Source organism: Garra rufa, chromosome 18 (genome assembly GCF_049309525.1).
Source record: "Garra rufa chromosome 18, GarRuf1.0, whole genome shotgun sequence".
Taxonomy (NCBI): Eukaryota; Metazoa; Chordata; class Actinopteri; order Cypriniformes; family Cyprinidae; genus Garra; species Garra rufa.
In genome coordinates this window covers 17038321-17056913 of record NC_133378.1, presented here as the reverse complement: position 1 = coordinate 17056913, position 18593 = coordinate 17038321, and the positions used below count along the sequence as shown (strand labels likewise).

The 18593-nt window shown below is 35.0% G+C and overlaps 1 protein-coding gene and 1 long non-coding RNA gene across 2 annotated transcripts; one reads left to right on the top strand and one right to left on the bottom strand.

The window, feature by feature from the left end:
- The first annotated feature begins 351 nt into the window (after positions 1-351).
- On the top strand, positions 352-6058 carry ndnl2 (necdin-like 2). Its single transcript, XM_073823657.1, has 11 exons — positions 352-430; positions 643-705; positions 1611-1724; positions 2873-2936; positions 3078-3157; positions 3240-3334; positions 3631-3710; positions 4813-4855; positions 4945-5007; positions 5328-5442; positions 5816-6058. Exons 2-11 carry the CDS (start codon positions 655-657, stop codon positions 5894-5896), a joined length of 786 nt encoding a protein of 261 aa, XP_073679758.1. The 5' UTR covers positions 352-430; positions 643-654; the 3' UTR covers positions 5897-6058.
- A 3545-nt stretch (positions 6059-9603) lies between these two features.
- LOC141291620 (uncharacterized) lies at positions 9604-16083 on the bottom strand. The gene is made up of 8 exons (XR_012340351.1): positions 14536-16083; positions 14167-14238; positions 13411-13499; positions 11823-13161; positions 11696-11745; positions 11552-11630; positions 10603-10796; positions 9604-10215 (listed from the first exon to the last, which is right to left on the bottom strand). It is a non-coding gene; the product is annotated as an uncharacterized lncRNA (long non-coding RNA).
- Positions 16084-18593: the final 2510 nt, after the last annotated feature.

The window sequence follows — 18593 nt, the reverse complement described above, 5'->3', positions numbered from 1 at the left end:
CATAGATATGAACTGCATTATCGCACGACTCAAGCTCAAATGCTCTAATAAACTAGAATATAAGTTCTCTTGCTTTTATATGAAAATAAACATTATCAAAAGTAGTTGTTTTTTAATTCATCCATTTTAGTCTTTTGCTAGTCTTTCATCAGATATGTCTGAAGTCATTGCCAATTTTTTCCGCTAAAATCCTATAGCTGAGGGTGCTTTCGCTTTCGTTAGAAAGGTTTGGGTTTAGATAAAACAGCTAATTTCATAAATTCTGAACCAGGTGAAGACGGTTGTTGTCCAGCAGATGGCGGTGTGATGATGTTCTGCTGTTCGCCGAGCGCCGTTCATCAGCAGTAGAAGAAACAACCGGGAAACTGTGCTTTAGTGCTTACAACTAGAGCTAGAGCTGTAAACTGAAAAAAACATATATAATTGACAGGTGAAAACCGTTTTAAACATCTCATTCTACATTGTTGTTGTACTCTACGCAATTTACTTAGCTTTACCTTTGTTTAAATTTGTTGGTCCTGATGTTAGTTTCTTCGTGTATCTTGCGTTCGTAACATCGGAAATAAGAGAGAGAAACCAAAAGTTGATTTATGTATTTTATGTGTTCACATCTTGTCTGTTTTGTGTGTATATAATTCTCAGGGATTGATCGTTATGTCTCAGAGGAAGAAAGCGGTTTCAGCTTCTCAGAGCAAAACTCAGAGAGTAAGAAATCACATTTACAAACGTTTTATAATGTATATTGAAATACACTTGTTTTAACGTTATGAGATTAAGTGATTTTACAATCGAAATATTTTTACTATTTAAAATAACTGTTATATTTTAAAATGTAATTTATTCCTGTGATTTCAAAGCTGCACTTTTAGCATCATTACTTCAGTCACATGATCCTTCAGAACTCATTCTAATATTTGTAGTTAGCTGCTGCTCAAAAAACATTTATATAATTTATTTTCCCTCAAAACAATTATACTGACTCAAAGCTTTTGAATGGTATTGTGTACAATGTAATTTTTTTTAAATTGTAGATATATGCTGATCTTTCGATTTTTCTATTCATCAAAGAATCCTGAAAAAAATTACTCAACTGTTTTAAATATTGATAGTATCATAATAATAATAGTTTCTTGAGCAGCAAATAAACATATTAGAATTATTTCTGAAGGATCATGTGACACTGAAAACTGGAGTAATGATGCTAAAAGTTCACAGGAATAAATTACAAAATACATTCAAATAGCAAGTTATTTTACATAAAAAATTGTTCACAGTATTACTGCTATTGCAATATTTTGAATCAAACAATTGCAGGCTTGGTGAGCAGAAGAGACTTCTTTAAAAAACAAAAAATCTAACGGTTCAAAAACTTTTGACTGGTTTTGATGATCATCTATGTGGAAATGTAACCAATATTTTAATTCAAGATGGTGTTATCAAAAAGTTTATCTTGCATTCAAATAATATTTATTCAAAGTGGAGTAAAATAAGGAAAGGAGAAGGAAGTGTTAAGTTTTTCTTTGTTTGCTTTTTTTGTTTGTCTGGTATTACCAACATTGAGTCAGTAATATTGTGTGTTTAATTGTTTTGTGTGTTTGTGTGGACTGCAGCGCTCTCAGTTAAATCTGGATGAGGAGGATGAGGATGCTAATTTCAGCCAGATAACATCATCACAGGTCCAGAGAGCCCGAGAGAACTTCACCAATGACCAGATCGACCGCAAGGTACCTATGAATTATTTATGATATTTAGTTTTTTTTATCATATACTCTTGAGTACTTTTAACAGAGTTTGAATAACATTTCACATCCAAAACTCAAAAACTCAAAACATTTTACGTTGGTAAAATAGTTTGTCACTGCTTATGCAATTAAAGTACCCAAACAAACAAAATAAGTTTTCACACTTTTGATATTAATATGTTAGTCTTGTGCTTATCAGTAAGCTAGTGTGTTTTTACAGAACAGTGACATTTTAACAGTTTACTCACCCCCAGACCATCCAAGATCTATATGATTTTTTTTCTTCAGCTGATTTCTTTCTTCCAGGATTTTTTTCCTTTCTAATGCAACTACAGCTTAGACCATTTTTAACGGTTCAAAGCTTCCATGTAGTCCATATGAACCCAGCCAACAAATAAGTGTCTTCTCTAGTTATTTTCAGAAAAATCTACTTTTTAACTACAAATGCTCAATTTAGGTTAGTTCAGTTAGCCTAGTATACATTATAATTAATAGTTTATTATTCAAATACATTGTGAATATTAAAACATTTGGATTTGTGCCGAATTATAGAGGTACCTGAGCCCAATGCCTGGTACTTTCAGTTTTGCTTTGTTTTGGTTTCTTAGTTTTATATATTTTTACATTCTTGTTCAGTTCTGAAAACTGTTACATTTAAATGATTTGTTTCATTGTAGGTCTAGTGTTTATACATTGATTTGGTATAATTACTGGTATTATTACATTCTCTCTAAACATTCTGCTGCTCAATAAATATGTTTTGCAAACAGTGCACGTTTGGAGAGAGTTATTAAGCACTAAGCACTAATCAATGAGAGCGATTTTGAACTTAAGAAAGCTGATTGGTCAAAAAATATGTTGAGGACCAATACATAACCTCCAAATATATCTACATAAACCAGCGCTTGCTCTGTCTCATAGGCACGTGCACACTGTCATGATCTAATGCACTTGTTAATGTCGGATCTTTCAAAACAAATACAAATCCAAAATCGTATATTGTCCGGAACAGGATCCGGCTCAAATTAAGCACTGGTTTTAATCTGAACTGACTGCACCTACTTCATCTCCTTCGGTTGGTTTTACTGTTACATTGAATTTGTATCATATTTCTCTGCTTTTATACCAAGGCGGCAGAGGTGGTCCAGTTCATCTTAATTAAAGAACAAAAGAAAATACCCGTTCGAAGAGCAGGTTTGTCTTCTATGGTCAATAAACTACTTTTCATTAGATCCCTGTTCATATATCACTGCTCTATAGCTAAATTATCATTCATAATAAATACGTTCATACGTTGAATAAATTGTATTTTTGTTTACTCTCTGATTTCTGCAGACATTGCCAAACATGTGATAAAGGAATACAAAGCCATCTATATAGAAATCATGAACAGAGTTTGCCGCAAATTTGAGCAGGTACAACAGATGGAGCATACCTTGACTAAATGGCTTTGTGAAATGTAATTTGAACAGAGGTGAACTTTTGTGTTTGATGCAGGTGTTTGGATTAAAGCTAGTGGAGATTGATCCAAAAAACCACATTTATGTCCTGATTAATAAGCTGGAGCCCATTTCTGGAGAGCCAGTGAGCATGTAAGTAACACAAGATAGATCTTTCAACAAGCTAAGATGCTGCAGTGGTCCATTATTACACTGTTTGTAAGTCAAGACTTAATGTGCTTCTGTAGTATTTCAGTACTTTATTTTGTCTAATATGGGTTTGTTTAACAACAATGTGCTGTTAAGAAGTTGTTTCTCTATTGCTCATGTCTGTTTCATTTATATTACACCGCATATTCATTTTTGGCACATGGGGCAATTCTTAAACAATTCTGAACAAAAATGTCTCATTGCTGCTTTGGAGATAATAGTCTCTTCTGTCCACACAGGCGTCCTGGAAACCCAAAGACGGGCCTGCTGTTTGTCATTCTGAGTGTCATCTTCATGAAGGGTGGTGTCATTAAAGAGAGTGAGTGATGCACCATTCACACAATCACCTTAGACTAGGGATGCACCGAAAGGAAAATCTTGGTCGAGACTGAACAAATTTAAACACTGGGCCGAAGGCCAATTACCTGTTTTCCCCCCATGTATTTTACCCATTTTTTTCACCATTGCATAAATTAAATAGCCAATATTTGCTTTTTAAAGTTTTGTCTTGCTTTTCAAAGAAAAAAATCAGTTACAAAACAACAATTTAACAATATTTATTTAACACTGACCATTTTTAACATTCTAGTAGACATTATAGCCTACCAACAAAGCACAATTTAACTTACAATTAATAAGTAAAAATAATATTCTTTGGCCATTTTTAAGACCCTCTTCTTGAATCAGGCATGTGTTTTTTAATGTACAAATAAATGCAGCCTTGCTGAGCAAAGGAGAATACTATAATAAATGTATTAATAGAGCTGTTGTAATGATAATATCATCATTTTTGTCTTACTTTTTTATTTTATTTTACAGAACAGTAAAATTACAATACTAACATTTATGAATTTTGACTTTTATTTTGGCGGGAACCCGCTATAAGACCTCAGTACTACTTTTTGCTGACAGCAGCAGATTTCTGAATGATTCTCATCATGCAGATATTCCTTGCGCTTTGGACTTTGAACCCTGGCTAAGGAGCTTGTGCAGTGCTGTCTGAATAAATACAATTGGTGCGTGTATTAGGCAACATAACGTTCTGTAGTATACTTACTAATGGTTTAAGGCCATTTGGTGATTTCAGTCATCATACAGTAACCAGCAGCAACCAGCCCTTTCTCTTCTCATGAAAGACATGTGATGTGATACTAAACAGTCTCTTGCTGTCAGTGCTTGCAATGATTTTTGCGTCTTTCTCAGAGAATTTTAAATGCTTTCCACATGGCCCACATGTTTGCTGCATTAGTGCGCACCTCTATTTGATCTCGTCATTGTTCGGTATAATTTATTCGGCCTTCTCGTTTATCCGGCCGAACACCGAAATAGTTTTCGGTTGCCGTACATTCGGTGCATCCCTAGACTGTTACTGTTCAGTTTCTGTGGATGGTTTGTTAATGTGTTTTCCTTGAATGCTGTAGATCTGGTGTGGAATACACTCAAGAAACTACGGGTGGATACAGGGTTTGTGAATTAGATCCTTTTGGAAAATCATTTTCCGTTTTATTTATTTATACATACTTTTTACTTCTGATACTTTGGTCTTCTCACAGGGAAAAGCATGAAGATTTTGGTGATGTAAAGAAGGTGGTCACAGATGAGTTTGTACGGCAGAAGTAAGTGTCTTTCAACAACAAAATGATTGGCTTTCTATAAACAATGCCGTGTAACACCTGCTATTTTAACCCATGCCCTCACTTTCTGATGAGGTTGTGGGATTGAGTCGTAGCAGATTTGGTGTGTTCAGAGCTGCTGTTCTTTAGTCCATGGACAGGTGGTTTATATCACACCATAGATAATGAAGGAGTCTAGCGAAATGAGGACAGAAAGATTCATGTCCTTTATCAGATGACTCCTGACATGCTTCTTGGACCAATGAATCTTTTTTTTTTTTCATAAAAAACTGAATTTGTCCTTTTTCATATGTCTGTTTTAGATATTTAGAGTATGTGAAGATCCCTCACACAGAGCCAGTGGAGTATGAATTTCGCTGGGGACTGCGGGCAGAGAAGGAGGTGTCTAAACTCAAGCTACTTGAGTTTGTTGGAGAGGTTTGTGCATTTGTTACATTCACCAATATAATTATATTGTAATTATACAGTCCTAGTTTCCTCTGTGTTTTTTTTTTCAGCACATGCTGTGTTGTTGTCATTCTTTTACACATGCACTTCACAAAATTCTTTTGACAATAGTCTGTAGTTGCTTTGTACACAATTTGGTAAAGATTGGATGAACAACCTAAGAGGAGTAGGCCCTGACATGTTCTTGACAGCACTGATGAGATTTACTTCTACAATGACTGTCAAACAGCCATCATTATTTATTCATGAGTGTAGTGCCTTTTCACTTGAACACATTTCAAATTAATGAGCAAAATTAAAGTTCTAGTCAGTAACATTGTTGGCATGGGGTTTTCTCTCACAGCTTTTTGATCAGGATCCTCAGAGCTGGACGCAGCAGTTCAGAGATGCCAGTACTGCTGAGCCCAGCAGCCAGAGAGCATGAACACCTTGTGATGTGCATTTATTAGCTGTATTTAAATAGACCTGCTTTAATACTGAACAGTTTTTTGGAGTTGCATTTTTTTGTCTAAATACATTACACTTGTAAAATATTTTAATTGCAATATTTCTTGTTTATGAATAAAGCTGTTTTACAAATCTCTTATTGACAGTGTTCACTGTTTTCCACAAAAGTCTGATATAATGTAGAGGTAATGTGGACAAAAGTATGTGGACCACCCTTTATAATGAACTATTGCAGCCATTTCTGTGAGGATAAATCAATGCCAGATGAGCTCCAGAGACGGATCATCAATGAAGACCTCGCCAACCTAGACGGCCATCGGTGCCACACCACGGGATCCTGACGAGTTCTCTACAATCAAAGAACTGGTCCCCCGACTGAGCCTGGTTTCTCCCAAGGTTTTTTTCTCCATTTCTGTCACCTGTGGAGTTTTGGTTCCTTGCCGCTGTCACTTCTGGCTTGCTTAGTTGGGGACACTTTCCAGCGATATCGTATACTATTTGAACTGAACTGGATGACGATATCACTGAATTCATTGATGAACTGCCTTTAACTGAAAATTGATTATTTACAATAATGCGTTCCTTACGGTCACCGTGATTTTGCCAAGTAGGATGTGATCCTGGATTAACATGCTTTGTTGATCCTGGATCAACATTTTAATCAACCAATCACAACCTTCTGACGTCATTAGTGTGTGCCGACCAAGCCGACCTCCATCCATTTTTGAATCTTTCCCTCCGTTTTCCACACAGACAGACCCAAAAGAGGTAAGTTATTGTATCTTCTTTGCTTTAAACGTCCTTGTAACCCAAAATTATAAATATATTTATTAAATAAAAAAAATACATGACATTAAATACTTAAATAACATATATATTGCTGCACTGAACAACTGCATTCACGCCTTTCCCTCGTTTTTTGCCCAAAAGTGAATGTATCTGCATGTAAAGCGTATTTAGGAGTGCATACGCGAATACAAAGTAAATTCATAGATTATTATTATTATTTGTTAAATGTACAATCATAAACCGCTGAATTCAGGAGAGGGGAGGGGGAGGGGGTAACCGCGATATGGATTTTAATTGTTCATGTGATTGTTGACTTTCATAAGGCTGTGATTAAATTAACCAAACGTGAGTCATGTTTAATAGTAAGAACGTTGCGCTATTGCGCGATCTACAAGTTCACCGTTTCAATAATTTCTCTCCCATGTGTTTGAATGAGCAGCAGGACGTTGGAAGACATTTCAAAATAAAAGTTCCATGTATTAACATGTTGATCCGGGACCATCATAATCATTTCAGTACAGTCTAAATTTACTAATGTTGATCCTGGACCATCATAATAATTTCAGTACAGTCTAAATTTTCTAATGTTCATCCGGGACCATCATAATAATTTCAGTACAGTCTAAATTTTCTAATGTTGATCCAGGACCATCATAATCATTTCAGTACAGTCTAAATTTACTAATGTTGATCCAGGACCATCATAATCATTTCAGTACAGTCTAAATTTTCTAATGTTGATCCAGGACCATCATAATCATTTCAGTACAGTCTAAATGTTCTAATGTTGATCCAGGACCATCATAATCATTTCAGATTTTCTAATGTTGATCCTGGACCATCATAATCATTTCAGTACAGTAAATGTTCTAATGTTGATCCAGGACCATCATAATCATTTCAGATTTTCTAATGTTGATCCTGGACCATCATAATCATTTCAGTACAGTCTAAATTTTCTAATGTTGATCCTGGACCATCATAATCATTTCAGTACAGTAAATGTTCTAATGTTGATCCAGGACCATCATAATCATTTCAGATTTTCTAATGTTGATCCAGGACCATCATAATCATTTCAGTACAGTCTAAATGTTCTAATGTTGATCCAGGACCATCATAATCATTTCAGTACAGTCTAAATTTACTAATGTTGATCCTGGACCATCACAATCATTTCAGTACAGTCTAAATTTTCTAATGTTGATCCTGGACCATCATAATCATTTCAGTATAGTTTTAAGTAAAATTCATGTTGTGTGAAAAAGAATTGTCATTGTCAGTAGGTCAGAATCATTGAATCACCAGTCTCAGCCAATCAGCTCTTTTTCAGAATTTACTTTTTTTCAGTTTGTTTGTTAACAAAATGTGTTTTGTGTTTGTGCATTTCAGCAATGTCCCATGATGGAGGATTTTATCAAAAAGACTGTAGAAACTGAGGAGAGGAGAAAAACAAGACTGAAAAACGTACAACTGAAGGTGCATGTTCTTAAACCAGATGACCCAGAAATGAACTTTATCACAGAAATAATTAACAAAGAATACAAAAAATCATTCAGGACCACAAATTGTTCTAGTTTGCAAGACCAAAAAAGAGGATATCATATTTACCATTGCAGAAGATCTGGAGATGTTTTTGAAAGAAGTCACAGAGCAGTCGGATGTAAAGCATACATCTCTTTTAAAGTAAGGAATGACTGGAAAGGTCACAAGGTTGTTGTGCAGAGAATATTTGCCCAGCACAATGGACATGACTCGTCTGAAAAAGATGGCCATTTTCAGCAGATTCACCCTCAGCTGGTTGATCAGATCAAGAAGTGGATCACATTAGGAGTAAAACCAGATGTCATCCTTCTTCAAGCTAATGAGTGGTCAAGAGCTCAAGGAGAAGTTAATTATCATTCCAGAGAATTCTTTGTTACCCCAGAAGATATACATAATATTCGTACAAGTATGCTTCGAGAAAAACACCTTGATAAAGATGACTGTAAGAGTACTGACAAACTATTAACTGGTCCTTTCAAAGATGATGTCATATTTTATCAGCCTCTAGGGAAGGACCAGAACCTTATTATTGTTCTTCAAACTGAGTTAATGAGAAAAGACTTACAGAACCATGGGAGTAACATTGTGTTTTTTGACGCCACACACTGTGTAAATCAATACTCCTTTCCACTTTTTACATTGCTTGTGAGAGATGACCATGGTCATGGTCTTCCTGTAGCGTACATAATAACTAGCAGCGAGACCCAAGAAACCCTTAAGCTTGCACTTCAGAAGTTACGACCCGTTTTCCCTAAGCCACCAAGGTAATTTATTAAGGAATTCATCCATTATAGTTTTTTTTTACATACTATATCAACAGTTTATAATACCATAACACTTAATTTATTTTTATTTACAGGTGCTTCATGATTGACAAAGACATGAGTGAAATAAATGCTTTGAATGAAGTTTTCCGCGAGTCTGATGTCCTTCTCTGCTGGTACCATGTACTCCAAGTAATGTGAATTTGTAATAGGAATACATACAAATATTTTTCCAGTCAGTATATTTTTATATATACAGTGGCATGCAAAAGTTTGGGAAATCCTTGCAGAATCTGTGAAAATGTGAATAATGTTAACAAAATAAGAGAGATTATACAAAATGCATGTTATTTTTTATTTAGTACTGTCTTGAGTAAGATATTTTACATAAAAGATGTTTACCTATAGTCCACAAGACAAAAAAATAGCTGAAATTATTAAAATAACCCCCTTCAAAAGTTTGGGAACCCTTGCTTCTTAATACTGTGTTTAATACCTAGTTTGTTGGAAAATGTGTGATCAAGTTAAGCTGATTTTAGTTCTGTCAAATGTCTTTTGGTGAACTGGATGTTAATTTCTAAACAATACTATTTTTAAAGAATTTTTCATATATGTTTTTTGAAAAATGCAATTGTCATACATTTTATATTTTACATATGTCAGATGAATTATTACAAATACCTTTGAAATGTGGATAGACTATCACAATTTCTAAACATTTACAGTAGTACAGTTGTGTTAAGGTTCAAAAGAAAAAAACACTTCACTTGTTTAATAAACATTTTTAATTATGTCACATTTTACAGAAGTAAAAAAAAATTATAAATAAAAAAAATTCACTGAGCATGTTTTTATAAAATTAACAAGAGCATTTTAGACAAACAGGATCTTGTTGACCCACGTAATATATAATTTTTTTCTCAATCGAGAATGCTGAAGATTAACTATAAGTAAAATATAATCTGTAGAGATAAAACTGAAAACAATAATTTCTGATTTAACCTGAACATTCACAAAAGGTTTGGTGCTGCTAGCGGTAAAAGCATGTTCACTTACTGCATTTCATTTTAAACTCTCTATGATGAAACCTAACACTCCATCAACTGCCTGTGGACCAAATGTGTGGGTTAACAATCTGAAGGGTGATGCAGCATCTAGGCCTGATTGCAAGTTGGCACGTACACTAGTGAGAGTTGTCCTTTAATGAAGAGAAAATGAAAACAGCCAACATCAGTAGCAACATACATAGCTGTGCATTAAAGCAATAGTTCACCCAAAAATTGAAAATTTGACCACTTATCTCTGTCAAGTTTTTCCCAAACCTGTTTCTTTCCTCTGTTAAACACAAAAGAATATAATTTGAAGAATGTTGGTAACTAAACAGCTGACAGTAGCCGCTGACTTCATAGTATGAGCAAAAAAATAATAAAATGGAAGTCAGTAAAGACCAACAACAGTTTTTAAAATATCATCTTGTATGTTTAACAGAAGACAGAATTTCATACAGGTTCAGAACAACTTGTGGGAGAGTACATGCTGACAATTTTCATTTTTGGGTTTTAAGCAAATACTATAAATACTATACCTGGTCACTTCTGCACTCTGGTCACTTATGTCCTTGCGTACTAATTCTGGACTGACATTTTGACATAGGCTTTTGGTTAGACCAGTTGCTAGGTCTGAAGCCTCCCCCTCTGTTAAAGCACTAAAAATGCTTGTCTTAGTCTTCATTTTCTTAGGAAGGTTGAGGACTAATTCAGGCAAATTTTTCTTGCGGCCCTTAAGAAGAATGAACAGTGAATTAGAACAGTAAAAAGATAAATGAATAGTAAAACATATATATAAAACATTAATCTTAAAGTAACCATTTTATCAAAGTTATTGTAAACTTACTCCTAGCAGATCTCTAAAAACATTAGAGGACATGTTCTCTCCTTTTATTCTGCGCTGAATTTCTTCTTCTGTGACAATATACTGGGTCTTTTTCTGGCCAGTGAGGGCTAAGCGTCCAAAAACTTTAATGCCCTTAATGTCCTCTGTGGGGTTATTCAGTGAACATCCTGCACTGTCACTTGCCTCTAGTTCCTCACTTTCATGACCCATATCACTGTCTGTGTCAAAACTTTGTCGCTGTCTTTCCTCCTTGCAGTCTTGCAATTCTTTCCTATTTGATGCATCACTTGCCTTGCGTTTTTTACCCTTTGATTGGTCTTTTTTTACTTCCACTTTGTCTGTTTTACAAGTTTCCCTGTTCTCTCCTCCCTGTTGATCCTTATCATCTGGAGTTTGTCTTGTGCTTTCCTCTGTATGCTTACTTTCTTGATTTTGTAGATGTTGAAACATACCATTTCCTTCTCCACCTGCTATTTAAAGCTTTCATATCAATAATGGAAAAATAATTTAACGGAGAAAAAAAAATACAGAAAACATCATACTAAACTATATGACACTGTACTGGGATATACTACATACAATATTCGTTCCAGTTCCGAAATAATACAGATCTGCTGCTTCTTGGAATTAAAATGACTTACGATTGCAGATCACACAGATGACACAAGGTGTTCGCTGGCATCTCAAATGACTGTGCACACCACATTTAGGACAGCACACCTAAAATTAAACAATGGTTGGGTTTCTGCAACTTATTACAACATCAAATGTATACTTCTAATTACCTTGTCTTTCATTAGGACACCCCAGCACACTGTGCACTTCATAGCTCTATCTGCAAGGGGAAAAACAATTAGTAATTTCATTTAAGACAAGTATAATTATACAATTGTATATTTTATATACAAGTACCTAAAGAGCTAAACAGAGTGTGGCAGAATTGTGCCCTCAGTTGGGGTATCTCCGCTGAGGTATATCCCTCCACCAAAGTTTTGCCGTCAAGCAGGGCCTGAGCAAACTAAAATATAAATTAAGTGTGATTTTTGAAGTGGTCATGAAATGGAGAATCAAAATGTTTTTGACATTTACACATACAATTTGATATTTACATTATGATTAGTCAGTCAAGTTAAGTGAATACTGTTGATCATCTAAAAAGGCCACATACTGTATTATGGTCTGGGTAGATTAGATGGTAAGCAAACAATCAGTTCTTAAAATCAATGTGTTGAATGCAGGAGAAATGGGCAGAAATAAAGATCTGAGCAACTTTGACAAGGGTCACGTTGGTTTGGCAAGGCGACTAGGTCAAAGTATCTCTAAAACAACAAGGCTTCTGGGTTTGTCCCGGTCAGTAGTGGTAAGAATTTACCAATAGTGGCCCGAGGAGGGACAAACCATCAACTGGCCACAAAGTGCCATCAATGTATGAGACCAAAAAAGAAAATCCAATCTGGTTCGAGCCAACAGAAGGTCTACTGTGGCACAAAAAATTAAGCAAGCAACAGCAATTGCTATGCTAAAACAAACTGTTGCAATCATTGTTTTGTGATGTTTCAGTTTCCTCTGCCTCAGGCTCAAACATATACAACTCTATCACACTGCTTGCCATCTTGAATATCTAAACATGACATGCTGTAAAGGAGGGCGTGAGTGACTATGGTGCAATGAAGTTAGCCAATCACAGCAGTGCCATTTACTTTAATTTCTACAAGACATAATGTCTCTTTTACGTCCGTTTTTTTTTTTCACAGAGTGAAAATGACGTGACGTGTGGCCAAGTATGGTGACCCATACTTGGAATTTGTGCTCTGCATTTAACCCATCCAAGTGCACACACACACACACACAGTAGTGGGTTTTGTGTAGTGGGTTCCCTTGCTCAGGGGTCTCACCTCAGTCGTGGTATTGAGGGTGGAGAAGAGCGCTGGTTTTTCACTCAACCCCCCCAACAATCGTTGCCAGACCTTTTTGTTACAAGTCCGACTCTCTAACCATTAGGCCATGACTGCCTCCCAAAATGAGGATGGGAAATGACCAACACTGGACATTTTTTGGTGGAAAAAAACTTTTAACATTTGTTTTAAACTAACCTCTGCAAACACAATATAAAAATGAAATAAAATAGAGGGGAAAAAACAAGGCTACCATTAACACATGGACACCACATGAATGTCCGTCCTCCTGCCGTGGATGGGGCACATCAGTCCATGTCCATTTATAGGTGCACCCCTTAGCTGTGGCAAAAGAACTGAAAAATAAAACTATTTTATTATAGTTATTAGGTATACATTATAATTGTAGTTCTAATATGTTCTTTTGCCATATGCTAGGTCAATTATGGTAGGCAACATTCCACAAATAAACAAAAAACACTATAATTTTGTAGTGTAGTTCTGAGCCATAAACACACTTTTACAATTACATACATTAAGGCAAGGATCTACTAACAAATGAAGGCATATTATTAACATTTTCTCCCCAATTGTAAATTTACTACCTCCAGTTTTTCAGAATGTCATTTTTCTTTTCCTCTTCTTCACCAAATGGATCCATGTATGTGATTGCTTGTTTTTTTGTGTCACAGAACTACAAAATAAGAACAGACAATTAGGACATTAAGTCATCTCATTATTAATTCTTAAATGTTTTATTTATTTACAGTTTAACATTATTCAACCTCCCAGAGACTGCAATACAGTTTTTATTTAACATTGCTGTTTTTAGTCACTTATTTTTATGGTGGGAAACAAAACTGTATTAAAACACAAAACTTTAGAAATTCTATTGAAAACAGAATTAACTTGAGCTGTTACACATACATTCAGTTAGCCCATGCCTGTGCTGAAGTTTGAGTAGCATATATGAGCTCTCACAAAAGTTTTATTACTTTAGAAAGTAGAAGAGAGAGGTGACAGAAGCCTCTAGGCACTTCCAATCAGTGTTTTTTGCTGGTTTTTAAAGAATAAAAAAATCTGCACCAAATTTGACATTTGGGGGTTGAATAATTTTAAACATGAATGTTTAGAACCAATTAGATTTTTTTTCATTATTCATCAACTTACATTGTCAGAACTGTCAAATGACAAGTTGTCAAATATGTATTACTAAACTTAAATCTCTTAATAGTGAACTAATGCCTTTGTTAAATTGTTTTCACTATATTTTGTTCTCTGCAGCAAAATATCTTGCAGGACAAAACATAAATGGTCAGTTATTGCATTTAGTCTAGTATGTTATGATTTGGCCTACTCACAAAAAGTGTCCAGTGATTTCCATTTACCAGGTGGGCTCCAATAATTTTACTGTAGCATTTAAGTATGTTTTTCTGGAAAAAAACAGAATGATTAATAAAATCTAATTATATGGAATATCATGTGTACTTCTTTTAACATAATGTATTTTCTATGTATTATTTATAATGAATTGTAGGTATTAAAGTTATATTTTTATCTGGAAACATATCCTTATCATATGCTACATTGGCTCAACCAAAAGAAGACCTATATTCAAAAATCCACTGGAAATGACACTTGTTTCCAGAGTTCCATTTGGCATTGCTACTGTCACAGCTTTATTTTTTAAATGTCTAATATTGGGTATGTATACAAAATATTTACAGCACCTTGCAAAAGTACTGGCTTTTGACTCTCTGTGATCCCGCCAGAATCTTGGTCATCGATTGCGTGCAAACACTGTACACATCCTCAAATTTCTTAATGAGAAAAAGAATGGCTTTATAGTGCCAAAAAATATTATTACAATGGTTCATAACAAGTAATATATTTCATACCTTGCAGATAATTGACATGAGGGCATCGATTACCTATTAACAATACTTATAATTAGAACCCAGGTTTAAAAAACAGAACAAAACAAAAAGCATAATATTCTAAAATGAATCTATCATTAATAATGCATTATTAACTTACCACATCTGGTATGTATCCAGGCTCGTACAATGATTTTAAATGGGCAGCGGAAAGGCTATATGGCCCAATACAGCCCACTAAAGAATCCCATTGGAGATCTGTGTTTAAAAGGAAGGAAGGAGGGAAAGAAGGAAGGATGGATGAATGGAATTATTATTTTTAGAAATACCAAATACAGTATAAAACTTCTAAAGGGTATGTACATGTTTATTAAACAATGAATGTAAACACTTACCAGTCATGATCAATCAAACAGTGTTCATTAAAAAAAGCAATTCTGTAAATATAAATAAATTCAGGTTAAGATACAAATATACCAACAAGCGCTATAGTTCCCTTAAAAATTGCTGCGCTGAAATGATTATGATGGTCCAGGATCAACATTAGAAAATTTAGACTGTACTGAAATGATTATGATGGTCCTGGATCAACATTAGTAAATCTGAAATGATTATGATGGTCCTGGATCAACATTAGAAAATTTAGACTGTACTGAAATGATTATGATGGTCCTGGATCAACATTAGAACATTTAGACTGTACTGAAATGATTATGATGGTCCTGGATCAACATTAGTAAATTTAGACTGTACTGAAATGATTATGATGGTCCTGGATCAACATTAGAAAATTTACTGTACTGAAATGATTATGATGGTCCTGGATCAACATTAGAACATTTACTGTACTGAAATGATTATGATGGTCCTGGATCAACATTAGAACATTTACTGTACTGAAATGATTATGATGGTCCTGGATCAACATTAGAACATTTACTGTACTGAAATGATTATGATGGTCCTGGATCAACATTAGAAAATTTAGACTGTACTGAAATGATTATGATGGTCCAGGATCAACATTAGAACATTTACTGTACTGAAATGATTATGATGGTCCTGGATCAACATTAGAACATTTACTGTACTGAAATGATTATGATGGTCCTGGATCAACATTAGTAAATTTAGACTGTACTGAAATGATTATGATGGTCCTGGATCAACATTAGTAAATTTAGACTGTACTGAAATGATTATGATGGTCCAGGATCAACATTAGAACATTTACTGTACTGAAATGATTATGATGGTCCTGGATCAACATTAGTAAATTTAGACTGTACTGAAATGATTATGATGGTCCAGGATCAACATTAGAACATTTACTGTACTGAAATGATTATGATGGTCCTGGATCAACATTAGAACATTTAGACTGTACTGAAATGATTATGATGGTCCTGGATCAACATTAGTAAATTTAGACTGTACTGAAATGATTATGATGGTCCTGGATCAACATTAGTAAATTTAGACTGTACTGAAATGATTATGATGGTCCTGGATCAACATTAGAAAATTTAGACTGTACTGAAATGATTATGATGGTCCTGGATCAACATTAGAAAATTTAGACTGTACTGAAATTATTATGATGGTCCCGGATGAACATTAGAAAATTTAGACTGTACTGAAATTATTATGATGGTCCAGGATCAACATTAGTAAATTTAGACTGTACTGAAATGATTATGATGGTCCCGGATCAACATGTTAATACATGGAACTTTTATTTTGAAATGTCTTCGAACGTCCTGCTGCTCATTCAAACACATGGGAGAGAAATTATTGAAACGGTGAACTTGTAGATCGCGCAATAGCGCAACGTTCTTACTATTAAACATGACTCACGTTTGGTTAATTTAATCACAGCCTTATGAAAGTCAACAATCACATGAACAATTAAAATCCATATCGCGGTTACCCCCTCCCCCTCCCCCTCCCCCTCCCCCTCCCCTTCCCCTTCCCCTCTCCTGAATTCAGCGGTTTATGATTGTACATTTAACAAATAATAATAATAATCTATGAATTTACTTTGTATTCGCGTATGCACTCCTAAATACGCTTTACATGCAGATACATTCACTTTTGGGCAAAAAACGAGGGAAAGGCATGAATGCAGTTGTTCAGTGCAGCAATATGTTATTTAAGTATTTAATGTCATGTATTTTTTTATTTAATACATATATTTATAATTTTAGGTTACAAGGACGTTTTAAACAAGGAAGATACAATAACTTACCTCTTTTGGGTCTGTCTGTGTGGAAAACGGAGGGAAAGATTCAAAAATGGATGGAGGTCGGCTTGGTCGGCACACACTAATGACGTCAGAAGGTTGTGATTGGTTGATTAAAATGTTGATCCAGGATCAACAAAGCATGTTAATCCAGGATCACATCCTACTTGGCAAAATCACGGTGACCCGTTACTTACACACTATTGTGCTGTTTAAATACTGTGCAGTTGCTTTGACACAATCTGTATTGTTAAAAGCGCTATATAAATAAAGGTGACTTGACTTGCTTCAATTTGAATTTTGTGCATTTTTTGTTCCAAGGCTTGGGAATGACAACGTCTGTGTGCACAAAGCAAGATCTGTATAAAAATGCCTTTTTACATCTAGTATGGAGGAACTTGTAGTACGGTGGCCGACAGAGGCCAACGCGCTGCAAACTTAAGAAAACACATGCAAACAGAAAAAACGACAACAAATTAAGAAAACATCTTCATCCGTTTGACAACACAGGCGCTGCAAATCCTCGCAACGCAAACACAAATACGGAAACGCGCTGCAAATTCTCACAACACAACCAAACTCAGAAACATGCTGCAAACACACGAGGGCGCTGCAAACTAACAAACGCGCTGCATATAGATCGGTCCACAACGGAAATGTTTCAGGGGGACCTCAAAAAGTGACGAACCTATCTGGGACCTGATTATTTGTTCAGTGGCTGTTGGTCAGAGCAGAGGTGTTATCGGTGAACTATCACCTTTTAGTGATAGTATAGTATCATTTAAAGGTGATAGTGATATAAATAATCAGGTAATATAGTGATATAAATAATCAGGTCCCAGATGAGTTCGTCACTTTTTGAGGTCCCCCTGAAACATTTCCGTTGTGGACCGATCTATATGCAGCGCGTTTGTTAGTTTGCAGCGCCTTCCTGTGTTCGCAGCACGTTACTGAGTTTGGTTGTGTTGTGAGAATTTGCAGCGCGTTTCAGTATTTGAGTTTGCGTTGCGAGGATTTGCAGCGCCTGTGTTGTCAAACGGATGAAGATGTTTTCTTAATTTGTTGTCGTTTTTTTCTGTTTGCATGTGTTTTCTTGTTTGCAGCGCGTTGGCCTCTGTCGGCCACCGTAGGAACTTCCTGTCCTGCACAAAGCCCAGACTTCAGTGGGGTTTAAATCTGAGCTTTGAGTATCTTGCTTCATGTTTCACACTCCTTATAATTTCCTTATAATAGTTAACAATTAATTATGGGTATTCATAAGATTACATTTTACACTGTACAACCCTAAACCCTGGATTAACATTCTCATTTGCATATTTGCTGTGTTAGTGCCATTGATTGGATAAACGCAGCACACAACCTGCACTGAAAAAAAATATTTAGTGGTAAATAATACAGCAAAACAAATGTAATGTCTATATTAATTTAGTTCAGGCAAGAATTGAAAAAGTAAGTACTCAATTTAAGCTTAGAGAATTAAAAATTTTAACTTATGAGTATATTTTACTTGGAATTGTTTGTTATTTTTACAAAGATTGTTTAAGTAAATATCAAAGTCATGATACCGTTGTTCCCATCATGCACTTGGGCATGGATAATTAAGGTTAATTTTCTGTTCTGTTTTCGAGATGTATTTACACTGTTTTATGGTTGCTTTTGTTGTTAGGTT